At 33.4% G+C, this 18,452-nt stretch overlaps 2 protein-coding genes across 7 annotated transcripts; both read left to right on the top strand.

Moving 5' to 3' along the window:
• The first annotated feature begins 2,919 nt into the window (after window positions 1-2,919).
• Window positions 2,920-12,157, top strand: LOC110651743 (uncharacterized). Of its 2 annotated transcripts, XM_058141390.1 has the most exons (9): window positions 2,921-3,168; window positions 3,612-3,658; window positions 3,852-5,099; window positions 9,254-9,342; window positions 10,066-10,168; window positions 10,250-10,354; window positions 10,591-10,711; window positions 11,431-11,628; window positions 11,856-12,157. In XM_058141390.1, the coding sequence occupies exons 1-9, from the start codon at window positions 2,988-2,990 to the stop codon at window positions 12,005-12,007; spliced, it is 2,244 nt and encodes a 747-aa protein (XP_057997373.1). In that variant the 5' UTR covers window positions 2,921-2,987; the 3' UTR covers window positions 12,008-12,157. The 2 variants fall into 2 exon arrangements, with proteins under 2 accessions (XP_057997372.1, XP_057997373.1); XM_058141389.1 differs by having other exon boundaries at window positions 2,920-3,168; window positions 10,066-10,354.
• A 336-nt stretch (window positions 12,158-12,493) lies between these two features.
• On the top strand, window positions 12,494-17,537 carry LOC110651744 (sialyltransferase-like protein 1). Of its 5 annotated transcripts, none has more exons than XM_058141391.1 (11): window positions 12,770-13,024; window positions 13,098-13,174; window positions 13,443-13,529; window positions 13,634-13,711; window positions 13,796-13,887; window positions 14,014-14,215; window positions 14,608-14,698; window positions 15,040-15,098; window positions 15,433-15,581; window positions 15,970-16,051; window positions 16,151-17,537. In XM_058141391.1, the coding sequence occupies exons 1-11, from the start codon at window positions 12,910-12,912 to the stop codon at window positions 16,526-16,528; spliced, it is 1,410 nt and encodes a 469-aa protein (XP_057997374.1). In that variant the 5' UTR covers window positions 12,770-12,909; the 3' UTR covers window positions 16,529-17,537. The 5 variants fall into 5 exon arrangements, with proteins under 5 accessions (XP_021662825.2, XP_057997375.1, XP_057997376.1 ...); XM_021807132.2 differs by having other exon boundaries at window positions 12,771-13,024; window positions 13,101-13,174; XM_021807133.2 differs by lacking the exon at window positions 16,151-17,537 and having other exon boundaries at window positions 12,494-13,024; window positions 15,970-16,057.
• Window positions 17,538-18,452: the final 915 nt, after the last annotated feature.

The following is an 18,452-nucleotide window of genomic DNA, read 5'->3' as shown; positions in this document are numbered from 1 at the left end:
AGTTAGTTTACATTTCTAATAGTATATTCTTAATGCTCTATTTCTATATATATTAGTTTTTAGAGATAATTTCAAGAATTGTAAAATGTGATTTAGTATATTGTTCTAATAAAATGATAAAATTTTTATTTTTATCAAATTAATATTATGAGATTTTATGATGTTATATTATGTCTGTATCTATTTATGTAATGCTAATATGGTATTTTTTTTTTTATTTCAATTAGTGTTAATGTTAAGTTAATATTTTATTAAAAATTATTATAAGAATATATTTTTATATTTTTTTTTATAAATTAAGAATATATATATATATATATATACAAATATATATGTGTTAACAAAAGTGAATTGTATGGTAATTAATTATAAATAAATAAATAAATTTAACCATTTTATATTTTCTTATATATGTTATATTATTTTAACAATTCATTTTGTTCATCTTATTTATAATCCATTTTTAATTTTTTTTAAATATGTTTGCTTAATTATTTTTTGTAGCATTAAAAATTTCAATATTATAAATAATTTAAAAATTAAGAATATATCTATATTTTCACAATTTCACTTGTTTATTTGCTAATTAATTAATTAATTTTATTTTTTTTTAAAACAACTCATAACCTTCGAATTTTTTTTATCTCATTAAAATTTTAATTTAGTTATAATTTCTCATTAAAAATCTTAGCTTAATTATATTTGTTGCAATGTAATTTATAATATTTTAGGACTAACACAACATATTTTTTTGTTTATTTAAATTTAAATAATTAATATTTTGTAAATAGCAACTTTATAATTATATTAAAATTATATAAATAGATAGATTATAGACTATAATTTAATTGTATTTTTTATTTTTCACTTATTAGTTTTTTATTTTAATTAATTAATTCTTATAAAATTTTATATTTAATTAAAGTTAAATATAAGTAGGATTAAAAATTTTAAATTCATATAAATTTTAAAATTAAGAATTTTAAATTTATGCAAAATATATTAAAATTAATTTAAATAATAAAAATATAATTATAATTAATTTGAAAAATGAATGTCCTTTTTTTGACAAAACTAATGTTTCCCTCTCTCTTCTCACATTTATATATAATATGAATATAGATTTATGAGTCGCTAGCATTTTAGCCAGTAATATTTTTTTATTGTTTTAAAAGGAAAATATATTTCAATAATTAAAAATAAAATATTAATTTAAAGTATAAATTAGTTAAAAATATAAATTATCATATTACTAGCATTTTTGCACTAGCGAATAGATAAAGAAAGGGTAAAAAATAACAATCGTATCGGTCCCAACATGATCTACTTGTTTTGGGAGAGCTCCTACTTGTTTTGAGAGTGTTTTTTAGTTGTCAAATTATTTTATTTTGCTTTCCTATTTTAGTTAGGATTTATTTTTAGTTTTCCTATTTAATCTAAGTTTTCTAAAATATTTAGATTCAGTTAAACTTTCTATTTAGTAGAGATCTTTTCCTATTAGGTTTAGGCATGATTTTAATACTCAACCCGGTTTAAAATCAGTAAAGGCAGAGAATTAAGGGTTTAATGTTCAACTGGGTTAATCTGAGGCCGAACGGGACCACAACATAAAATCTTGCATGATAATGTTAACAAGCTAATACAAATCACTATATTCAATATAATGTCAACAAATCATATTTTGTATCATAGTTTATTAAATAAATGAATATAACATAATTATTCATATAAACTATGTTCAAAATAAGTCAATATAACATAATAACGGCTTAAAAATTAAAGAACAAAAAGGTTGAATACTTGATCTATATTTTTTTTGGTCTTTTGAAACCAAGGGTTTAACAAAATGACATTATTTTGATTAAATTTGCTTAATATAAAAATAATAATGAAGACCCATTAAACCTATAATAGGTTGCATGAGTCGACAGACACTCGGCTGGTCCTCTGAGTTTTTTTCGTTTTTAGTTATACACGGATTTTGAGAGTGAATCAAACCGTTTTATAAATCAGTTTATGATTTTTACAATTCGATCAATCAGATGGTTTGAATTTCAAAACCATGGGTTTAGGATTATTTTCTCTCCATTTTCATTCTTTGTGTGAGTGTTCTTTTGTGAGTTTCAATAAGCAAATTCAATATAAAAATTTATACAAAGGATAATAATTATATTGATTTAAAGAATCTAATCATATATAAATTCATTATAAACTACTTATATGAAAAATAATAATTATCTTTATTTAAAGAGTTTAATCCTGTTAATCAAGTATTTAATTTGATTAATTGGCAAGAAATAAGTTTTACTTGATGACAATTTACGGTCACTATTCAACTCCATGCTCTTTCTACAATTCTAATATGATAAATTTCAAAGTTTAACGTAAGATTTACATCCCGTACTACACTTTTATCTAAATAATAAAATAATACATTCAAATATATAATAACTAGAAGGAAAACTAAAAATAAAAATAATAAATCTTGACTAAAAGGAGAGTATGTAATGGAATTGAGTACATATATTCAAAATTCATTCTAAAAAGACGTAAAATATAAGATTTATTGAAAAAAAATACATATATTCAAAATTCATTATAAAAAGACATAAAATATAAGAATTATTAAAAAAATACAGAAAAAAAATAAGAAAAACACAAAAGGGAAGAAGAGAAGAGAGTGATAGGTGAAAACATTTACGAGTGATTACCCAAAAGAAATTAAAAGGAAAGAGGAGAAAAACTTTGGCTTGGCTTGATTTGCTAGAAAATTTCTGTTCCAGAATGTTGGGAAAATATAAAATTGCATTAAAAAAAAAATTGCAAGGGTATGATTAGCAAAGAGTGCAAAAGTAGGGGCAATACGGTAAAAGCAAGCAGCGAGACAACCGATATTCGGTGAATTGTATTAAAAAGACAGAAGCTGGTTACCAGTCCTCCCACGACGCGAACTCAAGCTGCTTGCTAGAACCTTCTTTTTGATTTTCATGTCCATCTTGCCCATCCAAGCCCAAGGTTCCACTTCGTCTTCTTCGCTTGATTTGAACTCTCCTAACACTAATTCTAATTATGGCACCTCCCTCTCTCCTCCTCAATCTCCCTCTTCTCTCTCCCGCCAATTCCAATCCATGCAATTCCCCGACGCTCAATCTCCGATCGCTGTATCAGGTACTTTGTTTTTCTTCTTTCTATTTTGCATGTCTAGGGTTTTCATGTCCTGGCTCTGGTTGATGTTTCTATTTTTTTTTATCCCTTTCTGTGTGTTGCTGACTTGTGTAGATGGTACCCTAGGGAGTTTTTGCACCGAAAATTTGTTTTTGGTTTGATATGGCTTGTTCGTGTGTATATTATGCAAAGTTGAGTGATTGCTGTTATGGTTTTCGATTGTTATGCTTTTGGTTGTCCGGGTTTAATTCTAAGCTTCAAGCTAGCACATATTATATCAATGGGTAGTTTCCTTATGTAATTATGGTATATTTATTTTGTATTGTGACGTTAGAGCATTTTCACTAGTTGGACTGATGATTGGACTTATTGTAGTTTTTTATTTGCCTGGTAATTGTTTTTACATGTGGATGGCTTAATCATGTTTATTACGTTCTATATGACAGGCCTATTGGCTCCAGCTGCTGAGGATTCTGGTGGATCTTCCAAAAAGGTATTATTTTGCTGATATTTAATTGTAGTTTAATTTTTGCTAAGTACCCACGTTTAAAACTGAACTTTGACAAAGTGATTCTAATCATTCTCACGGATGTCCTTAGAACCGAATATAGACTACAGAATTGAAATGATGTGACAAGTTTTTGGCTACTGACTGCGTCAATTTTTACTTTCATTATTCTCTTTAGGTGAATGAATTAAGGACATCAAATGGGAAGAGAAGTTTGCCTCAGCAAAATGGTGAGACACATGCCCAGTCTCACCTTCGTGGTCAAGGGGTTGGATCTGCTCAGCCCAAAGGGAAAATATCAGGGACTGTTGGCTCACCTCAAGTTCAACAAAGTAATAGTCCTATCAATAGTCAAGGAGGCAGTGCACATTCATCAGGAAGAAGAGCCCAGATGATGAACGCTAACCATTTATTGAATTTTCACTATGACCCCATTATTCGTCCTCACCCAAGAGCCCCCCCTCCAAGACGGCAGCAGAAGATAAAACCGTACAACAAGGATTTATTCCTTCAGGCTAATTACAAGTTTGTTGTGTTAGATACAGGGAATTATGCACCTGAATTGATGGATCCTGATAAAATGCTTAGGTGGGAGGATATAATCTGTGTGAGTTATGCAACCTCGTGTCCAGTGCAGTGTCCTATTTGTTTGGAATATCCTCTATGCCCACAGATAACTTCATGTGGACACATATTTTGTTTCCCCTGCATTCTTCAGTATTTGCTAATGGGCAAGGAGGATCACAAAGGTGATTGCTTTAAAAGATGCCCTTTATGTTTTGTGATGATATCTCAAAAGGATTTGTACACCCTTTATATTGAGAATGTTAAGCAGTACTGTGTTGGTGATACCATAGAGTTCATGCTTCTAACTCGGCAAAAGGATTCATTCACTCCATCTCAGAAAAATAAGCTGGAGATTGATACCATGCTGAGTTGCAATGATGGGGTTTCTGATCCCTTCTCAAAGTTTACATTTACTTCCGATGTAGAACTGTCAGTGAGACAAGCAATATCAGATTTGGATGGTTGGTTAGCTAGAGCTGATTCAGGACTTGTGGATGACTTGGAGAAGCTTCCATATGTTTGTGCAGCAATGGAACAATTAAAACAGAGGAAGAAGTATTGGAATGAGCAGCAAGTATGTGACTATAGTGGAAATGATAAATGTTCCAACAGTCAAAAACAATCTCAAGAGTTTTTGTTAACCACAAATGCTAATTGTGCTTATCATGAAGATGCTACTTCTAGATATTCAACACAATCTGTTGATATCAATGATGAAAATAAGCAGTATGACAATGTGAAATTGGATTTGGTTGCGTCACCAGAGGGCGAAGATGCAATTTTATCAGCGTCGTACGATGGAAGCAAGAATTTGCAGAAAAGAGATGTTAAGGACAATGCCTCATACAATTTCTACCAGGTTAGTGCTATGAGGATTGCATTTTTTTTTTTCCCCTTATTTAATGCTTAGTTACCAATTCATGCAGCTACCAAGATAGAAATATGGCATTTTTAGACAGTGCTATAGGTATCATTGTAGATCATTTTATAGTTGTTAAAGAGGCACCCCTTAGGCGCTGGCGCTTGAGGCCCAAACCAGCCCCGAAACCCTCCAGGTGGGCGATGTTGCAAAGGCGCACACAGGCATACCAAGGCACTAGGTTTGCCTCCGCGAGATTAGCTTCTTTGCAGTAGAGAGAAGAAGATAGGAAGAGGAAGAAGAAGCGATGTAGAACAAATAAAGAATAAAGAACAAGTCAAGGACCAAGCCTTGAAAAGAGAACTAATTCTCAATATTTTATTAATCTCAATAATAATGATTGTCTAAAACTTTTGAATAATAGAAATTTAATTCTATTTATAGAGTTTACAACTCTAATCAAATTAGGAATAAAAACACTAATTCAACTCTAATTAGGAATACTAAATAAGATAAATTAGGAAATAATAGACGTAATAGTAATAAAATTCCTAAATAATAAACTCTTTAATTTCCTAATTCTATAAAATTTGTAAATAAAATTCTAAACTTCCTATTTTGTATTATTGTCCCATGGTTGGAAAAAACTCGTCCTCGAGTCTTAAAGTGCAAGAGAATCAAAAACTGTATTAGGAGAACAATCAACTCTTCATTTTTGTATAGTGGCAATAAGCTTGAAATCAAGAATTTCATGCTTTCCTTTGCATCTCTAAAAAACTTTTGGACAAATAAAATCAAATGGGTTAATGGCTGAAAGGCTCTTTAAATCACTAGGGATAACTTGATTTTCTTCAATCTTCACTGAAATTTCCATGGCTCGAGTAGCTTCATCATTTTCTTGCTCTAGAATAGACTCTTCAACAGGTGTATGCTCAAGACTCAAATGTTTAGATTCTTCAGTCTTAGGTTCTTCAAGGTGCTCCTTTTCAATTTTATCTTCAACCTCAAGCTGCTATTCAAATTCAAGCTTCTCTTATTGTTCTTCTTGTTGTTGCCTTGCTTCTTTGCTTTTATATTTTCAATACTTTTTATTGTATCCATCTATTCACTCAATTGAAATAAATTTGTTTCTTTCCAGACTTCAAATTCTTCAACTTCTTTATCCTTAGCTTGTTGATGAGCTTGTTGACCATGGTACTCATTTTTACATTCTTCAAGTGCTTTCTCCCTATATTATAAGATTAGTTGCATATCTTGATACTCATCAAATAAATCACAAGGGGCATACTTAGGACCACCATGTAAATCTATCAAATAAGATATTTCATCAAGCTGTTTATAATATCCATCAATCTCAGTTTGTATTCCTTGAATCGTCTCCCATAACTCATCTAGTTGTACCAATAACTCATTAAAGTCATTCTGTTGTCCATTATTAAACCACGTTATGATTTCAAATTAAAGAAGCATACCTCATTGAAGAAAACTGAAGTTTTAGCAATTTAAAAGTAATTGTCATAAAAAATGGACATCAAAAATAGAACTAGCACGTCCAAATTAGCAAAGGACACCTTGAAAATTTTATTGATTGAGCAGTAATGACATGGTAGTGGATGTTAATGTGGCAATGATGTGTTGGCTGATGTGGTTCAGTGTGCCAAAGAGAATAGTGTAGATCTGGTGCATGCAGGCTGAGCTTAGCTGTGTGAGTTTTTATTCTAGCTTGGGTGTGAATGTGGATCTAAAGACTTGACCCGAAAGTAATTGTTGCTAGGGGTGCCGGACATTAGTTGCGACAAATGAGATGGCTAGATCGATGGCTAGAGAGTGTTTGAGAGGGTGCTTGTGCCAAAAAAAACTCGTGGGTCGTGTTTCAGTTCATCACTTGACCCATTCGGATTTTCAGTTTTGGGCGACGTCCGACGACTGGAGTTGCGTTAGGAGGGACACCTAATGCCGGCGAGTGTTGTGCCAATGGTGGCAAGGCTACTTGGTGGGTCGGTGGTGGATATGTGAGAAGTGTATTGTCGGTGATGGGTTTTCTATTTCTCACAACTTTTTTTTTTTTTTTTAAATTGTAAACTAAAGGCAGAAAATTTTGGATGAAAAGTATAGGAAAATTTTGAGGACACATTGCAAGGTCTGAAAGTTTGTGGAAGCTTATGGAAATTTGGATTGAATTTAGGCTTTGATAATAAAATTGATGTAGAACAAATAAAGAACAAAAAACAAACGAAGGACTAATCCTTGAAGAGAACTAATTCTCAATAATTTTATTAATCTCAATAATAATCATAGTCTAAAGTTTCTGAATAATAGAAAATTAGCTCTATTTATAAAGTTTACATCCCTAATCAAATTAGGAATAAAAACCCTAATTCAACTCTAATTAGGAATATTAAATAAGATAAATTAGGAAATAATAGACTTAATAATAATAAAATTCCTAAATAATAAAAACTCTTTAATTTCCTAATTCTATAGTAATTAAAATTCCTAAATAAAATTTTAAACTTCCTATTCTGCATTAGGAAGAGGAGAGGAGAGGAGAGGAGAGGAGAGGAGATGAGATGTACCTGGTTTCTCTTCTCCCAACAAAGTGGTGTTGGGGTATCTTTTTTGTAACTTAGTAATAATAAGTTAGATGGTAATGGGGCTGGTGGTTTTTAATGGGCTTATGGTTTAAATGGATTGATACTAGTTTAAAAGGGCTGGTGGTGGTTATTAGGTTTTTTTTATGTATTTTTAATTTTATTTTTCACAAATTAAATATTAAATATAAATTACTTTAACATTGAATGCATAATTATTCATAATGAATTTATAGAATTCAATTTAAATTAGTAAAAATAAAACTATAATGCAATAGAAAATTAAAATGATCATTTTAATATTATATTTAATTAAAAATAAATTATTTTAATGCATTTTAATGATAATTTTCGCTCATATATGTAATTTAATTGTGGTGTAATAAATTAAAATTAAATAATGAAATAAATGCTAATTACTTATGAAAAGATTATATAAATTAAATTTATAGTGCCTCTATAATTTATTTTTATGAATTTTTTATTTTTTGTGCCTCGCGTAGTTCAAGTGTTCACCTTGTGTCTTGCGTCTGGGCTTTAGAGCCCTTGGCACCTTCGTGCACCTTTAGCCTTTAATAACTATGTTTCATTTGTGTGGAGCAAGCGAGGAGTTCTTTATAAGATGTAGTGGCTGCCTTCTTAGTGGTGTTCATAACTTGATTCAGCTAGTGAGGTGTGCCCAGAAAATGTTATGATCCTAGTTGGGCAAGGTATATGACTTGGAGTCCCACATTGAAAGTATGGGATTTCAATGTGGGGTTCAAATGGACTTGGACTCTCCCACCTTTATAGCTTTTGCGGTGTGGTTCTCCTAATTCCATAACAGAAAGCATGCTCTTATTTGTAAATGTAGTATGGGTTTGCATGATGTCTTGATCATTTGCAGAATCAGTTATTTTCAGTTAAAGAAAATGGAAATGAATGGTAACAACTCATTGCATAACATGTATACTTGTAAGTGTGGAATCAATATGAAATAGAAAGGCTTCTGGTTAGTCAGCAAGTTGATTTAACTTACAGGTCAATACTCACCAGAATGTCAGTGATCTTGTCCTTTAGTTGCTTGAGCCTGTTTTCAGTGTGTTGTGCCCGGAGGACATGCTCCTTATTTCCAAGTGTAAAATGTCCTATGTGTAAATGGTGGAACTTTATTAATAAGAAAACAACTCATTGCATTTAGTGGATTATTTTTACTTATGAGTTGGTGTGAATATTGAAATCAGTTTTCTTCTAAGCATACTTTTAATAAGAAAAGACCGGGCTTCTTGTCAACTGACAATTTTATGTGGATTGTGAACTGCAATGGGTGGTATGGCAATCCTATGAGAGTGTAATGTACAATAAGGTGGTACCTAAAAGTAGTGAATGCCATAGGTGTTACATATACTCACTTTATTGTTGGTAATTTCACTGAGTTGAATGAGTTGTTTTCATCTTCTTATTGTATGTTTTCAACATGATAATAATCACCTCATTTTATGCCAATGCTGTTGTAACCAGTTTTTGATTTTGGCATCTGAAGTTGCTGGTGTCACTTATGCTTTGCTTGTGCATCTATTTCAGGCTGTTGATGGTCAGCACCTCATTCTTCACCCTCTAAACATGAAGTGTCTTCTACACCATTATGGGAGCTATGATATGCTTCCGCACAGGTTTGAGGAACTCTAAGTTTTAGTCTCCTCTAAATCTATGGATCTGCATAAAAGTACAGTATAATTCATATGAAAGTACCAAAAAAAAAGTGTGCTTTGAGAGAAAAGTTCTATTGCAATTGCAAGATTTTTTTTCTAAATTTTATTTTTATCAGTGACATTGTGATTGTGTCTCTCTCTCCTCCCCGTCCCCCGCAACCCCCTCCCCTCCCCCACCCTCCTCCTTCCCCTTTTTCTCCTCCCTCCACCACTTTCTCCTCTTTGGTACATTGGAAAATTTTTTAAAGTGCAGGGTTGTTAGGTATTGAACCTTGACCTCCTGCACTATGAGATAGCCAGGTAGGCATTAGACCGCTGAGTAATTGGCCCAATGACAGCACTGTGATTGTTATTCTTGTTGCTTCATTTCTGATAGCGATTCAAGCTCTGCCTAACAATTTGAGTTGCCTAATCTGCATTGTTTAAGTAATATTTTTTCTTTTCATGTTAGTCTTTGCTCTACTTTTGTTTCTCAACAAATGTTTGGAATAATTAATTAATAAGAAATAGAGAAACCCTTTGAAATTTGGACGGGTATAACATATCAATATGTTTTCTGACATGGCTGATTATTCTGAGAGCATTGTACTAGAAACGGATGGAATTCAAAGGATGACCATCTTCTTTTAATTTTCTTCTATCAAATGCTGATCTTTCAAATAACTTTGGTTTTGTTCATTGCAGAGTACGTGGAACAATCTTGCAGTTGGAGACATTGACTCAATCAGAGGCTATGAGAAGACGCTATCGTTATTTAAGTCATTTTTCTTTAACGACGACATTTCAAGTATCTCTTTTGCTGTTGACTTTGTCCATATTTGCATCTTCACTGCTTATTATTATACCGATCACTAATTCATATTTTCAGCTATGTGAAATTAATTTGAGTGAGATGCTACCTCCTGATGCCCTGTTTCCATTCATGGATGAGATCAAGAAGCGGGAGAAGCAGAGGAAGCAACTAGCCAAAAAGGTGCCTTTACTTTGCCCGATTTGTGTAAACAACATTTTAGGGAATGGATTAAGAATCTTTTGTGCAGCCACTAGTTCGTGTAATTAGTATATATATTACATACTGGTTAAAACTTTTGAATTTTATGTTCTCAATGTTGACTTTTTTTTTAGTGATTTCTTTCCCTCAGTTCTCTTGTGAAAATGTAACATGAATTTGCCATGCTTTTTAGAATTATGTGCTATTCTTATTTCTAGGAACGGAAGGAGCAGGTCAAGGCTGAAGTAGCAGCTGCTGCACATTCTGTGCCCATTTTATCTAATTTTGAGCACTCCTTTCGTGATGACTCCCCTAAATTTTCCATTGACGACTTTGAAGGTAATGTTTTGCTGTTTATGTGTTGATCATTTGGACATTTGCTTTCTTGCAGTGATAAGATACTTTAGGGTGATATCAATTTAGGTAACATCAAGCAAGTTTGTGACCTGTCTAAAAATAAAGATGGAAAAAAAAACCTCTTTTGGTGTATAATGATTGACCTTGAACAAGGAAGTTTGGTGCGTACTTCTTTAGCGTATGGGCTTCTCTAAGTAGACACTCCAGATTTTAGGGGGGTTGTTCCAACAGAAACAAGTCATTAGAAACTTCTTTGCAAAATTCTAAACGCAAATTATAGTTTAGTAACAAAACCATCACTTGGTTTTTTTTTTTTTTTCTTTCTTTTTTTTGAGAACATCTAAAAGTTTACTTTAGGAAACTTGCTTTGTTGTAGTGTAGGGCTTCCTTACGTCATGATTTTACTAGGATCCTTTCATCTTGGGTTGGCAATGAACTATGTTGTTGTCAGTTCACAAATTTAGATATAGTTATTTGTCTGAATGACCATTACTAGATCTATAGTTTGCAATCCTGATTACAATGTTGAACACTTTTTCGTTGTAGTTGTTATTGTTGTTTTTTTTTTCTTTTCTTTTCTTTTTTTTTTTCTTTCCTTGTAGCCTTTTATTGAAGGCTGCAAATGCATACATGTTTTTGGTGGTGGAACATTTTTTTATTAATGGTAAACTTACTTCACCTAGTTCCTTTTTATGTTTAAGCTCTTGGAAGTTCCACCACAATGTCATCGAGTCCTCCAACGTCATCAAGCCCTCCTCTTGTTGGGGAGAGGATACTGTTCTCGAATGTTGCAAGGCTTGGTTTTGCTGCTGGCCATGATTCTCCAGCCTTGAAAATTGAGGAAACTAGTGCTTCGCATAAGAACAACAAAGCAGCGAATGATTCACCTGGTGTATCTGGTATTTCTCTAGTTTACCGTTCCTCACCCGCCCTTGTGTTTCTTTTTATGGCATGCTTTAGATGTGAATGCCTATACATTCATATGGAATCGGAGTCATGGACATGATAAATAACAATGGCACATGCGAGTAGCACATCTGATGTCCCCTTCTACGGCCATTAGGCACTTGAATTTGTTCTGCTGATGGATCATTGATTTTTTTTTTTTTTTTGTTGGTTTCTGTAGGCACAAAAAATTCAGGCACGCCAACGTTTGCCAATGTAATATCCAGAGAGAAAACGGGAGAAAGTTTGGATGCGCCCAAGAATGAGGTTGGAAAGAAAGGAAAGAAACAGAGTCGAATCCTTCTGTCGACAGCAGGTGGTCGCCGCTACTGAATCATAAACCTCAAAACTCTTTCAGTCACACATAGCTTGTGTATTCTGAGACGTAAACCTTGTGAAAATAAAATTCTTTATGAACTAGCTTGACTACCAGTTGATGGCATTGAAATTATAATATTCTATAAGATGTTCCAAATTTGTATAGCTTAGTTCCATAGGATTAATTATGCCTGCCCTTTTCGTTCCACCGGAAATTGGATTAGTGGTCTGTTGACCGGTCGAATTCTTTTTTTTTTTTATATATATAATTTTTTTTAGTTTTTCTAATTATTCTTATTAAAAGCTATTTTAAAAAATATTTAAAATTATTTTTTATTGGTATCTAAGGGAGTCTATTCAATTCAATTGGTGGCACGTGCGAATCAGCAGATGATTCAAGTGAAAAAAAAACTTATTTCTGGTTTTTCTAAGTTTCAGTTGGATTTATTGTTAAAGTCCATTATAATGAATTTCAATTTTTAAGTTAAATAGATATGAGTATTGTATATAAATAATTATTTAAATTATATAATGAAATAGTCAGTTTAAGAGTTAATTGCTAATTAGATGATAAATTTATATTATATATATAATTAAGAAGAAAAATATGAAAGTTGACGAGAGTGCAGATTGTAGGCCTTGTTGCAGTTATTTTTTAATTGGATGTTTTAGTTCTAATAATATTTAAATATATATTTTACAATACCACCTAATCAAAAAAGAAATATTATTAATCCATCAATATATACTATATTATCCTTTTAAACATGTTAATAATACACATATAACAATAAACTGGATTGAGGCCACAACCGGAACCGGTGCAATTACTCTCAGCCGACAAGACGGTGTCGTTATTCAATACCCATAAGAGTTGGCTGATTTTGCAGTTCTCAGTTGCAGCGACTAGAGCGAATATGAGATCTCACAAGAATACGACATTGAGTAGAAGACCTCCCGTTCCCCACCTGCTCTTCGTTGCCGCTCTTTTCTCTCTCCTCGTTTTCGCTATCCAATCCTCTTTCTTCTCAGGTATTCTTTTCTTTCACTTCTAATTCCTAAAAAATTCTGGCATTTCAATTTCACTTTCTCTGACTTTTTGCAGCAGCTCGAAATTCGGATCTCAGCAATGAAGAAATCAGTGCTTTATCCGATTTCCAGTCATCTGTTCAGCAATGCGTGGTTAACATTTCAATTCCTTCCCAATTTTAAGTCTTAGATCATCTGCATCTCTGTTTCTTGTTTTTCAATTTTCCGATTGAAAATCCATATTTTGGTTTATGACATGGCTTTTCGATGAGTCTGATCTCTTGAATTTAGGTTATGTATGCTTATTAGATTGAATATTGAGAGATTTAAGCATCTAAATTCATATGTGCGGGTTGATAATGTAATAATGCATTCTTATGCGTGTCTCAATTATGTGCTAAAAGCTTGGAGCCAAATGTAGGCAAACAAAGGGCTCGGTCTGACGGCACAGATCGTTGACCTTTGCAAATTGACGCTTAAGTTCCCTGAAGGCACTAACAGCACCTGGGTCTACCTCTCTATCTGTCTCTTTCAATTATATCTGAAAATGACCCTTTTTTTCTTTAAAAAATTAAAGCTGCTACGTGCTGATTGTTCTCTTTTTAATCTCAGTTCAATGTGCAATTCAAAATTTATGAACCGTTAGAGTACCATTATGATGTTTGTGACGCAATTCTATTGTGGGAACAGGTTAGTGCTGGTGCCTGATTAATTCATTTCATTTGGTAGTTATCTTTGTGGAAATGATGCATTCTGATGTCTTTGGAAATGCAGTATCGTAACATGACTACAGTGCTGACAAGAGAATACCTTGATGCCCGGCCAGATGGGTGGTTGGAGTATGCAGCAAAAAGGATAGCTCATTTGTATGATATTTATTGCATCCTCTCTTGTGATTTCTTTTTGCAATTCTTTATGTTGCCTTCTTCAAATTCTGTGATTGGGATACTTTTAAATGAGAGGAAGCTTATATGCATTTATTTTGGTTGCAGGGGAGCTGATAAATGCTACGACAGGAGTCTTTGTGAGGAACACCTTAATTTGATTCTACCTGCTAAATCCCCTTTTCATCCCCGGCAATTTGGCACTTGTGCTGTTGTTGGTAACTCAGGAGATCTCCTAAAGACTGAGTTTGGAAAAGAGATTGACAGTCATGACGCTGTTATAAGAGACAATGAAGCTCCTGTTAATGAGGTAAATTGGCAAGACTAGTGCCAAAACATTCAAACGTGAAAGTAAATTATTGCTTTACCTTTTTCTCTCTCCTCACAGCTCCTGAACCCCTGCCCCCTTAGATACTCCTTTTTCCCCCACTTTTTTTCTACTTACTATTATTGGGGTGATGAACACTGGGGCTTAAGGATATAATATTTTCTTCAGTCTCATCTTTTAAAATTTTATTTTATTTTACCTTTTGTTAGATATTTGAATTGCAATTGTAATTTAGTGGAGTCATTTCATCATTTTCTTCTTTTAGATGTTGTTTTGTCAACTATATTGTGATCTTTTCTACTTCTTTCTTCTGGTAGGTGTAGTCAAGTAATTTTGTGCGAGTGCTTATCTTGCTTTTTCATTTTATTCTGTAGAAATATGCCAGGCATGTTGGACTAAAGAGGGATTTCCGCCTCGTAGTTCGTGGTGCTGCTCGTAACATGGTTAAGATTCTCAATGGATCTAGTACGTCTCTTGAAACTGCAATTGAAACTGTTACTGCAATTCTTTTAATAACAAATATCTTCCTGGCTTAGTTTAATTATGTTTCTTTACAAGTTTTGGAAACTAAAAGAAAAAAAAAAAAAAAGATCAAGAGCATTGATTTTGTAGCTCAATGTTGGTGCAGTAGATACTGTAGTCTCTGTCAATTGGTGTTTATTATTTATTTCCTTTATGTTGTGACGTTGTGGAATATTAAATGCCCTATAGCTTTTATGTTGAAGGAAATCAAATGTGAGCTGTGTCCATTGGCATGGTTAATTTCAAATGCAGTTTTAGAATGCTAATAGGCTTTTCTGCTGCAGCGGATGAAGTACTCATAATCAAAAGTGTGACCCATAGAGACTTTAATGAAATGATAAAGGTAAGTGTTGCATCTCAAAAGCAGATTGTCTTTTCTATACAAGTAGATGGTTAAATGAAGGAAACTGTTTAATACTAAGTCATCTATAATGCCAGATTGTCTAAATAATGGTTGGTAATTTGTCATCTATTAGATCACATTTATGGCCAACAGAAGCTTTAGAGTGGTTAAGTCCACTCCATCCAATAGATATCACCTTTGCTACCTTTTACAATGTCATTTCTTCATCTTGCGTAGTAGGTAACCTGACCAAGGAAATTATTAACTATTTGTATTTTGATTAATCACCCAAAGCTTCCTTGGATGCATTGATCTTGTCACATTTGTATTGCAGAGTATTCCAAATCCTGTTTATCTCTTCCAAGGAATTGTGCTACGCAGAGGTGCCAAGGGAACTGGAATGAAATCTATTGAACTGGCGCTTTCAATGTGTGACACTGTTGACATATATGGATTCACAGTTGATCCTGGCTATACTGAGTGGTAAGTCAATTCTGAAGTCATTGGTTTAGTATTGTTGCTTAGTTCTTAAATCATTATTCTACATAGGTTCTTGTGGTTTTTCCTAAATATCATGTTCATAATTAAGGCTTGTATATATGGCCACTTGTCATCTATGATATTTCCAAATGTGGGTGAGAAGATGAGAACTAGAATATGTTTATTTGAAATTTTTATTAGAAATGTTCAGTATTTTTTTTTTCTTTCCTCACTGTATACATGTTAAACAAATGGGCGTCTCTTCATCTCCAATGTTACATAATTTTTGTAGTTGTCATAGCTTCATTTTCTCTTTTATGCATACATGGGATATTTGATGCTGCCTTTTGTCCTCTTCTTTCGCTAACTAATGTTGTGATATTTTTTGTAGGACGCGGTACTTCTCTACTCCAAGGAAAGGGCACAATCCACTTCAAGGACGTGCATATTATCAGCTCCTAGAGTGCCTTGGTGTATGACTATATTTCCTCTTACAACAAAAGGTTATGCAATATTTGTACCTACTGCTAAGCTATATATCTTGATTGCTTTTTATGGTTTATACTTTTCAGGTCATTAGGATTCATTCTCCCACGAGAGCCCAAAGGAAACAAGACTGGTCAGATGTTCCCAGTCGAGAAATGATAAGCAGAGCTCATGCTGCTGCCTTGCACTTAAAGAGGGGTCGTGGGCCAGGACAGTTCGGAAGTTGTAAGGTGTGGGGCAATGTGGACCCTGACAGCAATGGGCCCATCTCAGGATCTTCAGACATGAGTGATGTCAGGAAACACTCAAATTACAATAAGTGGGAGGTCATGCCATTTGAAAGTCTAAGAAAGGAGGCACGTGATCACTATGTCCAAATGGAAAGTGTCTCTTTCTACAAAATGGATGGCAATAAATTGGATGATCTGGTATGCGTCAGGCATTCCTTGAAATCCGAAGCATAAGCATAAGCATAAGCGCAGCTGTGTTTTTGTGCTTCAGTTGGTTGCAAGGAGGCAGATCTCTGTTGGTTATTATCAATATGGCATGAAACTAACTTCCTTTGAGATGAGCCTCTTGGATGATGAAACACAGGGCGGTCCTAGCACCCCAATCCCCCACACCAACACCCGCAAACCAAACCAACCCCACCCCCCTCAACGCCCCAACCCCCTCTCCAACAACCCAACAAAGAAGAAAAAAATAGTTTTGAAAATTAAAAGTTTTACCCATAATTTTTTTTTAAACTTACTGTTTGCCCAACAAAAAAAAATTAAAATTAAAATTTTACTTTCAAATTTGAGTGTATTTTTTTCAAAAAAAATTATTTGGTCCTCCAATATTTTTATTTTTATTTTTGTTTTGACCTTTGCACTTTTATGTAAAATTCATTCATATTTTTTTTATTTTCTTTTCAATTTTTTTTTTGGCCCCCCAAATATAAACTTCTAGTTCTGCCCCTGCCACAATAATTTAATGACTCAAGTGAAGTGATTAAATATTTATCAGCTGTTCCCAATGAAATTCTTGAAATTTACCCATTGTAGCAACATATCCATGTGCAAGGGGTGTAACATGAAATACAAACTACTACTGTATTTCTCATCGGAGAAAGTGGCATTATAGGATTTTTCAACTTCTACACACGCAAAGGAGACAGTGTTTGCCAATTCACTGGTCAAAACCCTCCTGCTTTTTGAGAATTCTTCTGAGGGATTATCGATTGGCAATAGTTCGTTGTTCATTGAAACTGCAATGTGAGTATTTGTTGAGCATTCTTTATATAGTGGTTCACCAGGTTTGACATGTGTACTGCTTCAATGCATTTTAGCATTTTAAGGATTTTCGAGAGAGCATCAGATTCAGTGGTTTGAGGGTTTGCTGGTTCATTTTGAGCTATATCATTTTACTTTTTGAAACTATTTAACTTGCTGTCATCATATAATGAAATTTTGTCGTGTTGCAAAACTGTTATAGCCCACTGCCCAAGTTCGCGATGTTGAACTATTATGTGTGCATTTATTCACGAGGAAATTGTGATTGAATATATATCTTAGAGCAAGAAATATTTCCCTGCAACTATGTTGGTGACAGAGAAACAATGGTAGGATCTTAACCTCACAGCTACCTTGCTATTATTTACTTCGTGAAGAATTAAGAGTTGTGGGAAACAGGACTTCAGATGAAATATTATATCTAGTGGCAAATGAGACTCGATTGCATTTACATATGTAGTCAAATTACTGGATTGGAATAATCTGAATCTTGATTTTCTCCATCATCTTAGTATCCAAGAATGGCCTTAAAGTCATCTTTGACCATTCTCAAAGACTGCAACATGGAGGTGACGGTGCAAGGCAAACAGTTTGGGTTCTGGAATCAAAGAGGTCGATGCTATTTAAATTGCCAAGCCTATCGAAGGTGATGTCAAATCTTGTTTTCTTTTGAACCCGGACGATTAGCATAAGGTTCTTACAGGTAATAACATGTTCCCAAAGGCCAAGACCATGGCCCAGTTGTTTTGGTCAAGGGTAATATTTTCTCCTGCTAATCCAGTACAGTTCGTTGACTAAAACTGATAATGAAACGGTAACGGGTCTTCAAGCACCATAGACACAGACAAAGCAATCCCTCCAGCCAATGGCAAGGCAAATTTAGATATTATTTTGAGCATGATTATTGGTAATTATCCGGAAGATATGAAAATCTCTCTCCTAGATGATGGAACCCGCAAAAGTTTATCCATCTCTTGCAGAGCCTCTAGAACAAAATGTAACCCTTGTCCATGAAAAAAACAAATACGTTGATCTTATTCTATTTCTATTTATTGGAATCCACTTTGCAGTTGCGGGCACCAGTGAATCACCCAACGCCATATTTCACACCATT

Source organism: Hevea brasiliensis, unplaced genomic scaffold (assembly GCF_030052815.1).
Source record: "Hevea brasiliensis isolate MT/VB/25A 57/8 unplaced genomic scaffold, ASM3005281v1 Scaf1, whole genome shotgun sequence".
Classification (NCBI taxonomy): Eukaryota; Viridiplantae; Streptophyta; class Magnoliopsida; order Malpighiales; family Euphorbiaceae; genus Hevea; species Hevea brasiliensis.
The sequence above is the reverse complement of the archived record's forward strand: the minus strand, read 5'-3'. Positions and strand labels throughout refer to the sequence as shown.

What these genes read in the sequence shown, in the direction of transcription:
- LOC110651743 (XM_058141389.1), top strand. Translation starts at nt 2,988, where the DNA reads ATGTCCATCTTGCCCATCCAAGCCCAAGGTTCCACTTCGTCTTCTTCG. An exon ending in TATGATATGCTTCCGCACAG is followed by an intron (nt 9,343 to 10,065) that starts GTTTGAGGAACT and finishes TGTTCATTGCAG; the next exon opens with AGTACGTGGAACAATCTTGC. An exon ending in TTCCATTGACGACTTTGAAG is followed by an intron (nt 10,712 to 11,430) that starts GTAATGTTTTGC and finishes TTTATGTTTAAG; the next exon opens with CTCTTGGAAGTTCCACCACA.
- LOC110651744 (XM_058141391.1), top strand. Translation starts at nt 12,910, where the DNA reads ATGAGATCTCACAAGAATACGACATTGAGTAGAAGACCTCCCGTTCCC. An exon ending in CAATTCTATTGTGGGAACAG is followed by an intron (nt 13,712 to 13,795) that starts GTTAGTGCTGGT and finishes TTGGAAATGCAG; the next exon opens with TATCGTAACATGACTACAGT. An exon ending in GATCCTGGCTATACTGAGTG is followed by an intron (nt 15,582 to 15,969) that starts GTAAGTCAATTC and finishes TATTTTTTGTAG; the next exon opens with GACGCGGTACTTCTCTACTC.